This window comes from Tenrec ecaudatus, chromosome 10 (assembly GCF_050624435.1).
Source record: "Tenrec ecaudatus isolate mTenEca1 chromosome 10, mTenEca1.hap1, whole genome shotgun sequence".
Taxonomy (NCBI): Eukaryota; Metazoa; Chordata; class Mammalia; order Afrosoricida; family Tenrecidae; genus Tenrec; species Tenrec ecaudatus.
This window is the reverse complement of record NC_134539.1, coordinates 9,558,546-9,573,241: the sequence shown is the minus strand read 5'-3', so window position 1 is coordinate 9,573,241 and position 14,696 is coordinate 9,558,546. Positions and strand designations below refer to the sequence as shown.

The following is a 14,696-nucleotide window of genomic DNA, read 5'->3' as shown; positions in this document are numbered from 1 at the left end:
CTTGGCTTCCATTGGAGGCTCCTGCCTGGTCTTTTGCGACTTATTTTACACTCTGCTTTTTGCCTGGTTTTTGTTTCCCTTGGTTTTTCTCTTTCTCCTTGAGCTTTTATGTCTTCACCTGAGTGATTGTGTTAGATCCCCTACTGGGCAGGTACTTTAAAAAAAAAAGTTGACTTTCTCAGACACTGTTCCCAGAGACCATCAAATGAATGTGATGCTTAAAATCTGTGATTAAAAGTGAATGAGAGAGCAGATGCAGAAGGCAGCCGGCAACAGGAAGCACTGATGACTGGTGGCCTAAAGCATCCATCCCGACATCCGAGTGTCCACACACCCACACACACGCAGATCCTCTTACACACACGCACACACCTGCACAGGCTCGGATGTAGATGCAGAGGTTGACAAATGAAATGAATAAAAGGATCATAAGAATCCATCCTTGCAAACATGGTCTTTTCATCTCTCTGTAAACAAAGGGGATTTCTTTAAAGCCATCGTGCAGAGAGATGGCTATAAGGAGAGGGAAAAGCAATACTTTTTATCTTCTCAAAGGACTCCTTTCCTATAAAAAAAAGGATGCTTCAAGAACTAACAAGCTACCTTTCATATGACTTTTTAAATGTGACATTAAATGCTCATGTCCATGTTGCCCTGAACACACTTTCAAAGTCCCCCAACCCATGTGAAGAAGTCTCCTTTTAAAAAAATTAAATATGCATGAGAGTCTGATGTTTAACATCTGAGATTTGGGGTGAATGTTTAGACATAGCACACTGAGATGGGCTATCGTGTCAATAGTCATGATCCTGGTCGATCACCAGGAAGTCAGAGGCCGGCCATGAGCAAAGGGCGTGGCCACGAGCATCGTGACAGTAGCTGTGCCAGTGCAGCCTGTGGATCATGGATGAAAGGTGACTAAGAGGTTAGTCATCCATTATGCACCCGCTGGTTAAAGAGCCCTGGTGGTGTAATGCTTATGCGTTGGGCTGTGATCCGCATGGTCAGCAGTTCGACGCCAGTGGCAGCTCCACGAGAGAAAGACTGGTCTTTCTACTCTGGTAAACAGTTGGTCTCGGATACTCACAGGGGATCCAGCATTGGTTGGATGGCAATGAGTTTAAGAAAACTAGCTCTCACACGGGATGGTGGTAAGGTGTTCTCACATAGATTACACCTGCAGTTAGCTACAGAACTTCACAGATCTCCTGACTTCACTGCTGCACAGGTCTCAGAGCAACTGCTGGAAAGACAGTTGGCACTGGCCTCTGTTACGTTAGCCATGTTGCTGATGCTAAGTGTAGTCTATAAATATAACTATCGTAGCATAGTGTTTGCATCCATCCTACGAGGGACAGGGTTATATCTTAATCAGGCCATGAAAGTAACACAAGGTCATGAAGGAGTTAAAAGTAGCCCATGAAGCATTGCAGCCACAGACACCCAGAGGGGCAACGCTCCCATGTCCTGCCGGGCCGCAGTGAGTCAACATGACTCTGTGTGGAAGGGAGTTTGGGGTTTTTGTTTTGTTTTTTTAATTGGTACATAATGGTTGGTTGGTTTCCACCGCTGTTTCAAGATGCCGGTTCATAAAGGGGAAAAAATTACTGGATGATTCTGCATGCCTTCAGGTCTTGTTACAGGAGTGAGGCAGAAATATATAAACATAATTGGAAATAAGTTTGAAAAGTACATGCAGTGCTAAAGAATAAGTGCCCACCCAGTTGTAACACGATGATAGCTTATATTTATTTAGCACTAGTTAGGTTTTAAGCAGCATTCCCGGCATGTTATATAAGTTATCTCACTTACTCCTCACAACAGCGTTTGGAAGGAAGTGCTTAGGTTATTGTGAAAACAATTCGGAGACAGGTATATTCTATACATTCTTCCTCTAAGGCCTCCTGCACTGGAGCTAGGTGACGCACAGCAAGGGTGGTAGGGAGCCTTCGTTCTGAAGAAGGAGTGTGTGCTGTATACTGGCGGGTTCAGTGGGCTGGTGTTAATTACGTACGATGGATGCACACGGACAGTTTGTAAAGGGTTTGAACAGATGCGCTCGTGAAAGAATTTGTGACTCCGCCTGATGTGGGTGCACTCAATCTTTTGCCTCCTTGTTTTCAGTCCCAGGGCAGCCCCTCAACTTCAAAGCAGAGCCCGAGTCTGAAACCAGCGTTTTGCTTTCTTGGACCCCGCCACGTTCAGACACCATCGCCAGCTATGAGCTGGTCTACAAAGATGGAGAGCAGGGGGAGGAGGTAAGACTACGTTTCTCACCTTCTCGATCATTCCTGCCCTGAACATTGCTCTGTGGTTGGTAGTGTTGTTATCAAGTGCCAGGGAGCCGTTTTTTGACCAGAACAAGCACGTGACAGAGTAAGATTGGCCCATGGGCTCTTCCTGGGCTGTTCTCCTTTGGAACCAGATTACCACGACGTCCTCATGCTAACCTTGAACTGCTCCCCTGGTGGGTTTGCAGTGCGCCACCAGCGTTCCTGAGGAACAGGACTGCTCTTATCTGACTGACCAAGTTCTGTTTCAAGGTCAGCTACCTATGAGGGACTTTGGTGGAAAAAATGTGTGAATTAAATAGGAATATGCTTTTTTTTTAAAGGCTTCTTTGAAGCTCTGGGGGTGGTGTGGGGGGGCATGCACAAACACACGGGAAACAACTCTTGCCCCTCTTGGGACTCCTTTGGGCTCAGTTTCTAGAGAAGTATCAGCTTGTAGAAGATTCGGAAAGGAAGAACCAAAGAAGAAGCCACAAGGTGGAAGAACACCTTTTCTCACCCTTCTTCATTACTAAAGTTCGTAAGTCAGCACCTAGCAAGAGGCAGATGAGCTCTGTATGCTAGCTCGATGAAGTTGTCCAGACTGGCTTCAGAGATAGTAACCCCGGCACAGACCCTTCCTGGTATACTGAGAACTATGTGCGATGGCTGGGAAGAAACGCTGACTATTCTGTACAAATGAAATGACAATGGATTACAGAAAGGGTAGAAATTGGTCAATTGGGGAAAGAGAAAATAGAACGTAGGTTACATAGCTCTATGGCCAGCCACTGGTCTAAATGTTTTACATCTATTGACTCTTTAATCCCCTCAACGCTACTAGCTGGGAGGCCCTATCTTCAATACATTTCACATAGAACAAATGGATGCTTAGAACACAGTGACCTGCTTGGCCCAAGGACCCATAAGCACATGCACTTCTGGATGGTAGAGCTGGGTTGGCATCTCAGCAGTCAAAATCTGTGTTCGTCACTACTAGGGGACACAGTATCAGGCATTCTGAACAGATTGTTGATATGGTATTTTCAAGATAGGAATGGATAATAGTAATGAAACTATACCTGGAATTACTATGAAAACCAACGGGGAACATTAGGACCAACTAAAATTAATCGAAACAAATTCTGAAAGTTGGAGTCCACCCAGAGGCATCTGAGAAGACTGTCTGGTGATTCATTTTCAAAAGGTCATGAACTTGAAAACTTGACGAGATGAAGCTCTATTTCGCACACATGGGCTTTCCATGAATCTGAATCAACGTACAGGCATCGCCAAACCAATTTACCATTCTTTACGTAAGACCACACTTCTCACACAGAGAGATAGGTAGCCCCTGCATTCTCATAAGGAATGCCTTTTATAATGCTCAAATACAAAATGAATTAACTGGTATGTATTTGTGAGTGTGACAGTAAATCAATATATTCTTGTAAACTTTGATTTTATTAGAATTGAATTGAGGAGCATCTCAGAAGAATGCGTTTTAAATGCAGTGCTTTGGGACTTATCTATCAAAGCCAACATAAAGGAAGCATTCAGTTATGAATTTGAGATGCAGTCATAACTTAAAGTGCTGATTCTAACAAGTTGAGCTATGAGCTACTGATATTTTTAAACCAGTTACCATCAAGTCCATTCCAATTTGTGGTGACCCACGGATATGCAGAGTAGAACTGTGTTCCATGGAATGTTCCACACCTGGTTTAAATGCTCACTACCTCTAAATTTATCTATGTGCAAGTACATCCAAACACACCCACACACGGGCATCCATTGGCCTGAGTCAAGCGAAAGGAGGCTCCTTAGCATGAGGGCAAGCCTAGGTACTTGAATATTGGCTTTGCTCTTGAGTCGGTTTTCAGTCGTGGTGACCCTACGCACAACAGAATGAAGTACTGCCCGCTTCTGCTCCAGCCCCACCGCCTTCGACGCCGCCACCGTGTCAGCTCACCTCGGTGTGGTTCTTCTTCCTTTTCGCCGACCCTCTGCCAAGCCTGCTCTCCTTCTCCAGTGACTGGTTTCTCCTGATAACACGGCCAACGTAGCTGAGATGGAATCTCACCATCCTCACTTTCTAAGGAGCAATCTGGCTGAGCTCCTTCTAAGACGGTCTAGAGTCAGAAGCACTGACGACCCTCTGGTCTGCCTTGTTCGCTGCCCAGCTGCTGCACGGCGAAGAGGTGATTGAGAATACCTGGAGGTGCTTGGGTCGGGCACCTCTTGAGCCCCAAAGTGGCACCTTTTACTTTGTCGCACCTTGAGGGGGTCCTTCTTTGAAACAGCCTTGTCCACTGCGGTCCACCACTTGATTTCTTGCCTCTTGCTTCCATGAGGGTTGATGTAACAAAATAGTTGATACTGTCAGTATTTTCTCCATTTATCAGGATGCTGCTGGGGGTCCAGTGGTGAGGACTTCTAAAAATAGAGACTGAGGTCTCGTGAAGGATGTCTTGATGTCCCTCCGCAAGTGCTTCACGCCCCCTTAGCTTTAGGAAGCAGGGTGTGCCGTGGGCATGTCACAGCTTGTGGACGAGCCTCTCCCCAATCCCGACGCCACATTCTGCTTCCTAGAACCCCGTGTCTCGTATCATTTGCTTAGCGTGCAGATGTTGGCTCCATGATTGTTTGTTTATGCATGGAATCCCTGTGGTGGTTTTTTTTCTTGTTGTTCGGTAAATCTAAATTTTTTAAATGGTTTGTGTTTATAAGTTAGAGTACCCTAGGGAGGTTTACGCTCACTTCCTATTTGAATTCCTCATGGCTGATTTTGATTTGCGTGAGCAGCGTATACTGTTGGATTTTTAAAAATAAGCCTGAAGATTGTTTATGTCCTTTCTAGATTACTTATGAGCTTGTATTTTAAGGTTTACTGCAAGTTAATGTTCAATCTGAAATTGATTACCCATAGACAGCTGTATTTTTGCTCAAATGCAAAGGCAAATTTCAAGCATTTCAAATAAAAGTGACAGCATTTGATTAAAAGCATCTCATTCAAATGCCTTTCTGACGTTAAACGTTACAGGGAAACAATAGCGATTCCTTCCCCTTACTCTGGGTTCTATATTCATTAAAGAAAGGGCATTCAAAAAGTGATTTGAATCCATCTGGGATAGGGACATGGTTTCATAGAAGTGACCAGAATAACTTAGAGGCCAGCCACAGTTCCGCAAGCTGGAGCCTGTGAACTGTCCTCCTATGAACTGTATTCATGAAACCCAGGAGGGCTAGACCTCTGTGGGAATGCCTGCTTCAACCAGGTCTTACAAGTGTCCCACCTTTGACAGGGGGCAGTCCCCCTTGTTCTGCTTTCCTTCCATCAGGCCTCTGTCTTGCGCAGATTCCTGCTTTTACAGGTTTTACTGAAGTAAGGACTGTTGCTAATCTGGGGCATATTTTTCCGCAGAAGGTCATAGCAGATGAACTACTCATTTGCTTAGCCACTGAAATTTTGCCGGTGGCCACACTTCCTTAACTTGGCCTTTGGCAACACCACATGAGCCCTAAAGATAAGAACGCATTGGATGGGAGGTGGCTTCTCAGCCTTCCTCTTATCTGATTCCTTTGGATAACTTGATCAACCTCATAAAGAGCTCTTGCCCTGCACCCCCACCCCACCCCCCACAGTCCTGGTTTCCAGTTGCCTATCTGTAAACATGTGCCTTTCCAGTGTGGACATTTCCATTGTTGCTGATGCTAGCTGCCATTGAGTTGGTTCCATCTCATTGGAGGTCTTCCTCTTTCTCAGGGACCTTCTCCTTTACCATCAAGGTCAACTCTGATTTGAGGAGGCAGCTCTTCCCCAGTTGTGTGTTGAGTGTCGGCACTGTATCTGACAATGTTCCACTAACCCATCATGTGCTCACTGCTTCACCTCTCAGAAGCATTAGCCCCTACCTTCTTGTGGTCTGTTCCGAGTCTGGAACACCACAGAAACCTTGGCACCAAGGGTGACCCTGCTGACACTTTAAATATCGTTGGCAGAGCTTCCAGCGTCACGCAGCTGGCAAACCATCATATTAAGACACAAGGACAGGCGAGCGGTGGGTGCAACGTGTACCTCCCCTAAGAGAATCTTCGATCATTCTCCATGGGCTGTTTTGTTTGTTTCATTTTTACGCCATCACAACACATTGGTCAGACAGCAGTATGCCAAGCAGTGTGTTTTAAAACACACACACACACACACACACACACACACACACTGCTGTAGAACTTCATGGAAGTGACCGAGTTCTCTAACTAATTACTTACAGCAACGGATGACTATTGAACCAGGGACATCCTACCAGCTGCAAGGGCTGAAGCCAAACAGCTTGTATTCCTTCCGTCTGGCTGCACGTTCTCCTCAAGGCCTGGGGGCTTCGACGGCTGAAATATCAGCTAGAACCATGCAGTCAAGTAGGTGTCTCTCTTTGCTTATTTCCACTAGCAGCTAGTGTTGGGTTTTGGCTTACCCTCCCCCCAAATAAAACCCTGCTAATTTGCTTGAGTCATGGATTTCTCTCAAGCCTCCAAGGTCGGGGCTTAGAGGCTCGCCATAGTCAAAGCTGATTCCAGATGTGGCCCAAGTTGTAGGTCCAGTTCTCCCATGTCCTATAGCCAAAAGAGTCTCGGAGATGCTCTGAGTCTCCTAAAGAGAAAGAAATCCAAGGAGATGGATTGGGCACCCTTGGAGAAAAGCAAAGCTCTGGGTGAGAGGAAGCCGTAAAAGAATGAGCTAGGGCGATTGACAACTAAAGAGGCTGCCCAGGGACCAAAACCTTCTCTTTATTGGATGACACGGATTGTCATTTAGCTCGCCAGGCAGTCTGTATATTGCCTTTTTGTTTCCACTCAGAGAACCGTAGTTCTTGGGCCTGGCTATTCACTCTGCATGTTGTCCGTGTGGAAATGTAGGACATGGGCAGAAAATCTGTATTTGGGCAAATGTAGCAATAATGGAATAATCACAGCCACCGTTGCCCAAGATGTGCGATCCTAAATTGTATTTTGTTTCCCCAGGTTCAACTGCCCCCTCTCCCAAATCTTCTAAGGCCTTAGTTATGTTGATCGCAGGGGGGGGGTGTGGACGCAGAGCAAATCAGTTTGCATAAAGTTTTCATAATGCTAGTGCTCGCTCTTTGAAGGGAGCCACGTGTAGTCTAGTGTCTGGTCCCTTCTGGCGAATGGAAGGGTTCCGTGGGGTTACTGTCATGCGATTTTCTGCATGAGTTTTCCGTGCCTCTTGACGGAGGGATCTGTGACATGTGAATAAGTTCGCTTTTGTAAAGTTGCTCTAATTTTCAGACCTCTCAGAAAGCCTGGCCTTTGGATCACTGGATGATCTAAATGTACACATGGCGGCCGCCATTTTCTAGAGACGCTTGAACTATGACAGGATGCTTAAATGAAAAAAATGTGTGTTTCCTGTTCTTAAAAACTTGATTATTTATGTGAGAAATAGTGGGATTCTTTTGCTTAATTCCATAGTGCCAAGAGCTTCTTCCCCTAAAGTGTGCATTCCTTTACATACCAAAGCATGTCCATTCCCTCGGTCTGCTCAGAACCCCAGGCAGGCTCTGAAGTGCCACTCTAGAAGATAATGTCTTAGAATCAGTCTTTTAATTAAATAAATGTGACATGTTTCCATAGGATTCTTTTCATGGTTTATAAGCCTCACTTGTTTACATATTACATATAACTCCATACAGATAAACTGGACTTTGTATAACCATATTCACAGGCTGTCTAGACTTCATTGTCTCAGAGTGAAACTTGCAAACATCACTGAATAGATTCCAGCAGAATAGGAGGATGAAGGCAGTAATCTTGCTTTAAAAAAAATCTGATTTTTAAAAAGGATTACAGAAGAGTCCTTAATGTTCCACACACGATTCGATTTATGTGTAATGATAATGCTTATCAAAAAGCTTTATAATTTGAGATATAAGAACCTCTAGTCAGAATCAATAAAAATGTTGTTCTAACAGTTTTGCTAATCTTACTCAAAATTGATGAGGCTACCCTTTGGGGGTGTCTCTCTTGTTGGTAGGGACAGTTCTCCATCTGAACCCATGAGAGTAATGGCCACGAGGGCCATGAACATTACGAGAGACTCGTGACCCTCTGAAAGCTTTCACCTGGATCTCCAGAAGGTTGACTCCCCAAGAGTCCAGGGAATTCCCAATCAACACATTGGATTGACAAACAGCAGCTAAGAAGGCTGCATCACTCTCTGTAAACATGAATGACCGTTAACAAGAAAAGAGATGTCATATATATATATATTTATATTTATATTTCCACCTGCTTGTTCCCCTTTAAGAGCATACATTGTTAATTTTAAAAGCAATTTATAATAGTAGGTTCATTATTCATTACAGCTTTTCAGGGTTTTTCCCACCCTAAATAATGATGTATTTGGCTCATTTGTATGGAAATGAATTGCTTTAACATGTGGACAGTTTATTTTTGAAATGGACAGTAAAAAGGATAGATTTTAGCACCCAAAGACACCTTATTGCCTGTGGATAATTCTGTACATGGCGAAAGAGCATCCGCACACATGTCTTACGGTTTCAGATGGTTCTTTGGGTGGGTGGATTGGGGGTGGGAGGGTGGGTGTGTGGGTTGGATGGTTGGTTGGAACAATTTTACGAAATGGCTGTTATTGACACTTTGTAAAGGGTAGATGATGATGATTGAATTTTACCAAAATGTTGCTGGTGGCCTCTAATTTTTCACTAGCAATGGTGTATCGAGAAGAGTTATAATAAAACAGTTGAAAGCTGATGTAGGGTAAGTACAAGTTACAGTCAGAATCCACCAGCCTGACATTGCCCTCGGTAGGTAAACCCCAGCCTCTGCATTTCCATCCTCCGTTGATTCTGCATGCTCACGGTTTATGGGTTTGCATCAGTGTAGGGCCAGCATATCTCAGGAGGCTGCTCACGCCTGCAGAAGCAGGTCGTCAGTCATAAGGAAACCTTTTTTGGAATGTTGGAGCTTTGATTATTTTTGTTTTGTTGTTATTTGGGTTTCTCTTTGGGATATGTTTTATTTTTCTATTGGGATTTTGCAGTGGCTGCAACTCCCCTCAGTTGAGAAACCCTGACAAATGAACCCTGTATGTGAATAGTCTTTGTTCTAGAATGTAGCTGTGGCAGCCGGGAACACCACGCAGGAACTCTCATCAGCCTGTTGAGTCCCAAAGCGTTCCCTCTGGGCAGCTTCCAGGAAGCTGGATGTAGTCAGTATAGGAGAGGGTGGGGGTCCTGAGAGAGGGTTTTAGAAGAGGAATTTACCTTACAGGTAGGTGTTTTTTTACTTGAGGCTCCACAATCTTGAGATTTCATCCTCTCACATCTCCCCCACTCATGATTTCTTAACAATTATTTTGGTTCATTTATTCATATTTTGGTTCATTCATGTGACTAAGCCAAGGTCCACAAATGTATCTGTAAAATGATTTGTTTATTTCATTTTTTTTAAGTTTCAAAGCCTTATTTCTTTTGGTTTTATTGCGTTGCCCTTCTTGTTCGTTTATTTATTTTTTGCCTTTTCTTTTGTTTTATCATTTTGTTTTCTCAACCACTCCTGTCCTCTCACTCAAATCCTCCTTTAACTCACTACCAAAATCAGAGCCGTCAGCCCCTCCTCAAGACGTTAGTTGCACCAGCCCAAGTTCCACTAGCATTTTGGTAAGTTGGAAACCTCCACCCGTGGACAAACAGAATGGCCTCATCACAGAATACTCCATCAAGTACACAGCCGTGGACGGGGAAGATGACAAGCCACATGAGATTTTGGGAATTCCCTCGGACACTACCCAGTACCTTTTGGAACAGCTGGAAAAATGGACTGAATACCAGCTTGCTGTGACAGCCCACACGGACGTTGGCCCTGGCCCTGAGAGCTTGTCCCTGTTGATTCGAACCGATGAAGATGGTACGTTACTCTGCTCCGTCAGTTCGCACCCTCTGACACTCAGTCTCCTAGTAGGCTAACACCTTTCCATCATCCTCTGCTCATTTTTCTAACCCAGCACCTCTCTAACGTCAATATTTTTGCTAAAGACTTGTCTTTGCTACGGCCTGGGCTTTTTTTCCCCCTTCTTAATTTTTCAATTTTAATCTGAACACAGTGTTTGCTTCCTTTTGAAGGGCAGTATGCAGCGATGGCCTTGCAATCCAGCCTTGGCTCTGTATCGCCATCTAAAAATCTCCAATATATGTGTGTGTGTTTTGTTTTGTTTTTTTCCTGTGGCTTTTTGTAAGTCACTTCTTTTTTCTTGTATTCTAATGTGGACTTTCAAAACAACCTTCTTATCTTCTTGTTGCCTTTTGGTCTTGCATATTTTAGAGACACTGATGCTCTGCTCGGCATTGAATTTTTGGCAGCTTTTGTACGGAATACCTTTGATAAGAGAGAGAGATTGAAAAAGAGAAGATTATCTGACCAAGCATCTTTTTATTCTGTTACAAAACAAGAACACTTTAAAAAACCACACAACGGTCAACAACCAGTTTTTGTTATTATTTCAACGCAATACCTCTTTGTGCTCTAATGCTTTGAAACTCAAAGCATCTTCCTTGGCTTTTGTACATTTTTACATGGTTTTTCTATTTCTCTGATGCTCTTTTTTTTCTTCTTCTTCTTCCATTTTTTTCTTTTTCTTTTTTGCATTGACCATGTTTTTTGATCTTTTCTTAAAAGGTAGAGCAGATTGGTTGAGCATTTTCAATGGTTTGAAAATGTTTGTGTTCCTCAAAGGAAACGTAGTAGGTCAACCCGTTTTTTGGTTCTCCAAACCTAAGAAACCTAAGTAAAGAAAGTGCACTGACTGGGTGGGACGAGTGCCGATAATTTTCTTTGATCCGATGATGTTGTTCCAGTTCCTAGTGGTCCACCTCGCAAAGTCGAGGTAGAGGCTGTCAACTCTACATCTGTTAAAGTCTCATGGCGCTCCCCTGTGCCCAACAAGCAGCATGGCCAGATCCGAGGGTACCAGGTGCATTATGTGAGGATGGAAAACGGTGAGCCCAAGGGCCAGCCCATGCTGAAGGATGTCATGCTGGCGGACGCACAGGTAAGACCCTGAGATCACTCAGCGATCTGTTTATCTGATGCGCTTCATATGGTGCTCAAAACATCTTGGAATCTTGAAATGCACCTACTTTCTGAAATGTTGGCATTGTTTTAAAAGCCTGGTGCAAAATTCCCAGTGTGTAGCGAGTGAGCCACATGGATGTGTATTTACCTTTTGAATTAACATTGCCATCGAGTGATGAAGTGGGCTGTGGTGCGTTTACTTGAGTCTGGTGAAAAGCATGGCCCTGTTTTCTGAAAATACAGGACCTCGCTGCACTACAGTTCCTCCTGTGTTGGCTTCTCCAACTTCAAAGATGTGTATTGGTGGAATCAAATTAGAGGGAGGAATTCTAGGAAAACCTTGTGCTGATGGGATCTAAAATTGCTTGAAACTTGGTGGATCTAATTTTAAAATGTATGACAGCTTTCAGGGAAGAATGTATTGTCTGAGGGGGGAAGTACTCAAGCATTTTATATAGTACCCCTTTAACATAGTCCATATTTGAGGGGATTGCTTCATGTCTTAAAAAATGAGGACAATAAAAATGAGGATGATTAAAAAATCAGAGGTTCTCCACATTTAATTGGGATCCCCTCTTTTGAGCAAATAAAAGTATGTAGTGAGTCAGAGTATATAGGAAATTGCATTGATTCTCTGCTACTAGTTTTCAACTATGATGTCACAACTTCATTTTGTAATCAGTTATTTAAAGCAGAGCATCCAGAAAAAATTGTCATGAATTAAAAATGATTCCAGAGTAGTCTCAAAAGAAATCTACTTTTATACTGCATAATACCATGAAAGGAGGAGGAAAAGGTGGCCTTATAACTGGTGGCAATTCTCTATAGCCCCTGGGCTAAGCTCAGGAGTCCTTCGTCAGAGCTGACTCAGAGACAGTGGGCTGGAAGTTGATGCGGTGCCCATGGTGTTGGGTGGTAGTCAACATTGGAGTGCTTTTCTCCTCAGAAAACTGGTGACGAGGCAGGAGAGAATTCAGTGGTTTGTTAAAAAAAAAAAAAAAAGAATAAGAAGAAAGCAATATATTTCCATGGAAACCCCCTTGCTTATAAACAAGGAAGACGATAAGCGAAGTTGAGAACTTCTGTACCAGGGTGTGCAGATCCGCACTCTTCCCTCTGGAACCAGGAGGCACAATTACCCGGCTCTCTGGCAGGTTTCTGTCCAACGCCGTCACTGCGCTGACGTCATGCAAGCGCTTGTGTTTGCTGCTTTATCCTGGTCAGAGTGCGGCGAAGGGGGTTTCCAGCTCGCTCAGCTCCTCCCACCACACCTCAGCGGTGTGGTTTTGAGATGCAGGCGCCTCTGTGAATTTAAGTAGACGTTTCTAGTAGTCTTTCCACGTTGGAAAGTGCCTGCGGCCTTGCTGCTTCTATTTATTTTATTCAAAAAAACACAAAGGGTACTCAAGCTACAGAATGGCTAACGCCATTGTGGGCTATCGTGTGTACATTTGCCGTTGATGGAAATTAACCCACTTGTCCCACAATGCTTTGCTGTGAGCATTTCGTTCTGAGATGCTGTCATTACACAGTACAGAATTGTACTTGTGTCTCCGTTTTTTGAGAGAAGACAATCACTCAGGGAGCAAAAGCACACCCACTGCTACAAATGTCAACCCAAGCTTGGTGCTTGGTCTGGTTCCCCTCTCTGCGACTTTGGCTCTTCATTCATGGCTGATTCTCCTGGTGTTTTTCTTGCCCATCTCATATATTCTCTTTGACGATCTGTTAAGATTTCATTAAGTCTTGCAGTACTTCATTGGAGCCGTAAGAATTTGATATTAATGAAAGATATTCATCTAAATGGATACTTGAGTTAGTCTTGTAACCTTAGAAAGGAGTCGAAGTAAATGTCACACAGCGCTGTCTGATTAGAATCATATGCTTTCTGTTATGCCTTATTGGTTCCTTTAAATGAACCAGTCATTTATACAAGTATAATATATGTTTAAAACAGGTTTTAATACTGAATATATGCCAGAGCATATTTACTTTGAATCTCCCAATTGGTGGTGGGTAATATCAACATAACACTGAATACTCCTTGAAATTGCATTATACCCGCTGTTTCTCTTGCCAACTGTATTCTAGTGGAAAGAGTACAAATGTGTTTTCTCAGGGCAACAGATTTCTCTTCATTTCTTTTTATTTTGTGTCTCCCTGCTCCCTACCCCCCAAACCTCTTAATCTCAATCAGTGGGAATTTGATGATACTACTGAACATGTGAGTAATTATTAATTTTTTCTCAAAACCAATTGCATATATGCTTGTGTTTTCTGACACCCGCCTTTCGTGCGTTTATGATACGACAATGACATCGGGTTTCCTCAGATGCATGAACTAACAAAATACTTTTAAGTTATTCTCACTGTGTGGCACACTTTTACTTAAAAAAAACAAAAACAAAAAGCTTGGCTTTGGGGGGTCTGTGGAATCGGCACGATGCGACTGATGGCACGCGGATTGTCAGGGACTCATGCAATTTATCTGATAGCTGCTACCAAGCTTGCCTTGTGACCCAGCCACTGAGGGCTGCTGGGAGTGGACGCTTCACAGCCTGGAGATACCAGCTCGGTGCATGTGGGTGCTCGTGCATACGACTCCAGGTGTTACATGGTCAGTGGAGTTCTGACCCCCACTAGCTATATTCAGACGTGGCCGTTCCTCCACCCCCCACCCCCCACCCCCGTATAGACAGGAGTGACATGGAATGAGTCATGCCTAGAAGCAGAGAGGATCACAGGAGGGAGGGGTGTCCTTTAAATGCCTGAATGCATGTGTCTTCTGCCATTTATTGACAGCTTCTTATATACAAGGCCCTGTGGGGGATATGAGATATGTCACTTGCCACAGATTAGCTGGCTAAGGAGGACACAAACCCCTGAAAGGTCACATACAATGGCACAGAACTAGAACTATGAACAGTGGACTACCAAATGAGTCACAGGGTCAGAGCTATGAGTTTGGAGACAATGCACCAGGATTGTAGAGGGAATCTTGTAGTTGATATTTTAATAGGTAAGAAGGACTAGATTTGGGGGGAAAGCGTGCATGCACGCACGTGTGTCTCTGTGTGTGTGTATAAGCAGAAGCATATCTTTTTCCAAGGTGAGAATTCCATCAGCAGTCATTGAAGCATTTGAGTGTGCTAGACACCAGTGATCATGAACTTGTCAATTTGACACAAGTGAAAGGTTCTTATAAGTAAGTTAGTGGTAAGTAAGGCTGAGAGAGAAATTATAATATTCATTCTAGACAAAGAAGTGATTATTTGGTTTGATGACTAATTGTGGAAAAAATTTTATTGATGACAA

The 14,696-nt window shown here is 43.7% G+C and overlaps 1 protein-coding gene across 7 annotated transcripts in view; it reads left to right on the top strand.

Moving 5' to 3' along the window:
- PTPRD (protein tyrosine phosphatase receptor type D) overlaps positions 1-14,696 on the top strand; it is a 546,060-nt gene that overhangs the window by 350,687 nt on the left and 180,677 nt on the right. For all 7 annotated transcript variants that reach the window (XM_075559913.1, XM_075559911.1, XM_075559908.1 and 4 more), the window contains exons 9-13: positions 2,125-2,258; positions 6,545-6,689; positions 9,912-10,217; positions 11,165-11,358; positions 13,579-13,605. In XM_075559913.1, coding sequence (XP_075416028.1) covers positions 2,125-2,258; positions 6,545-6,689; positions 9,912-10,217; positions 11,165-11,358; positions 13,579-13,605 — 806 coding nt within the window. The remainder of the gene's footprint in view (positions 1-2,124; positions 2,259-6,544; positions 6,690-9,911; positions 10,218-11,164; positions 11,359-13,578; positions 13,606-14,696) is intronic.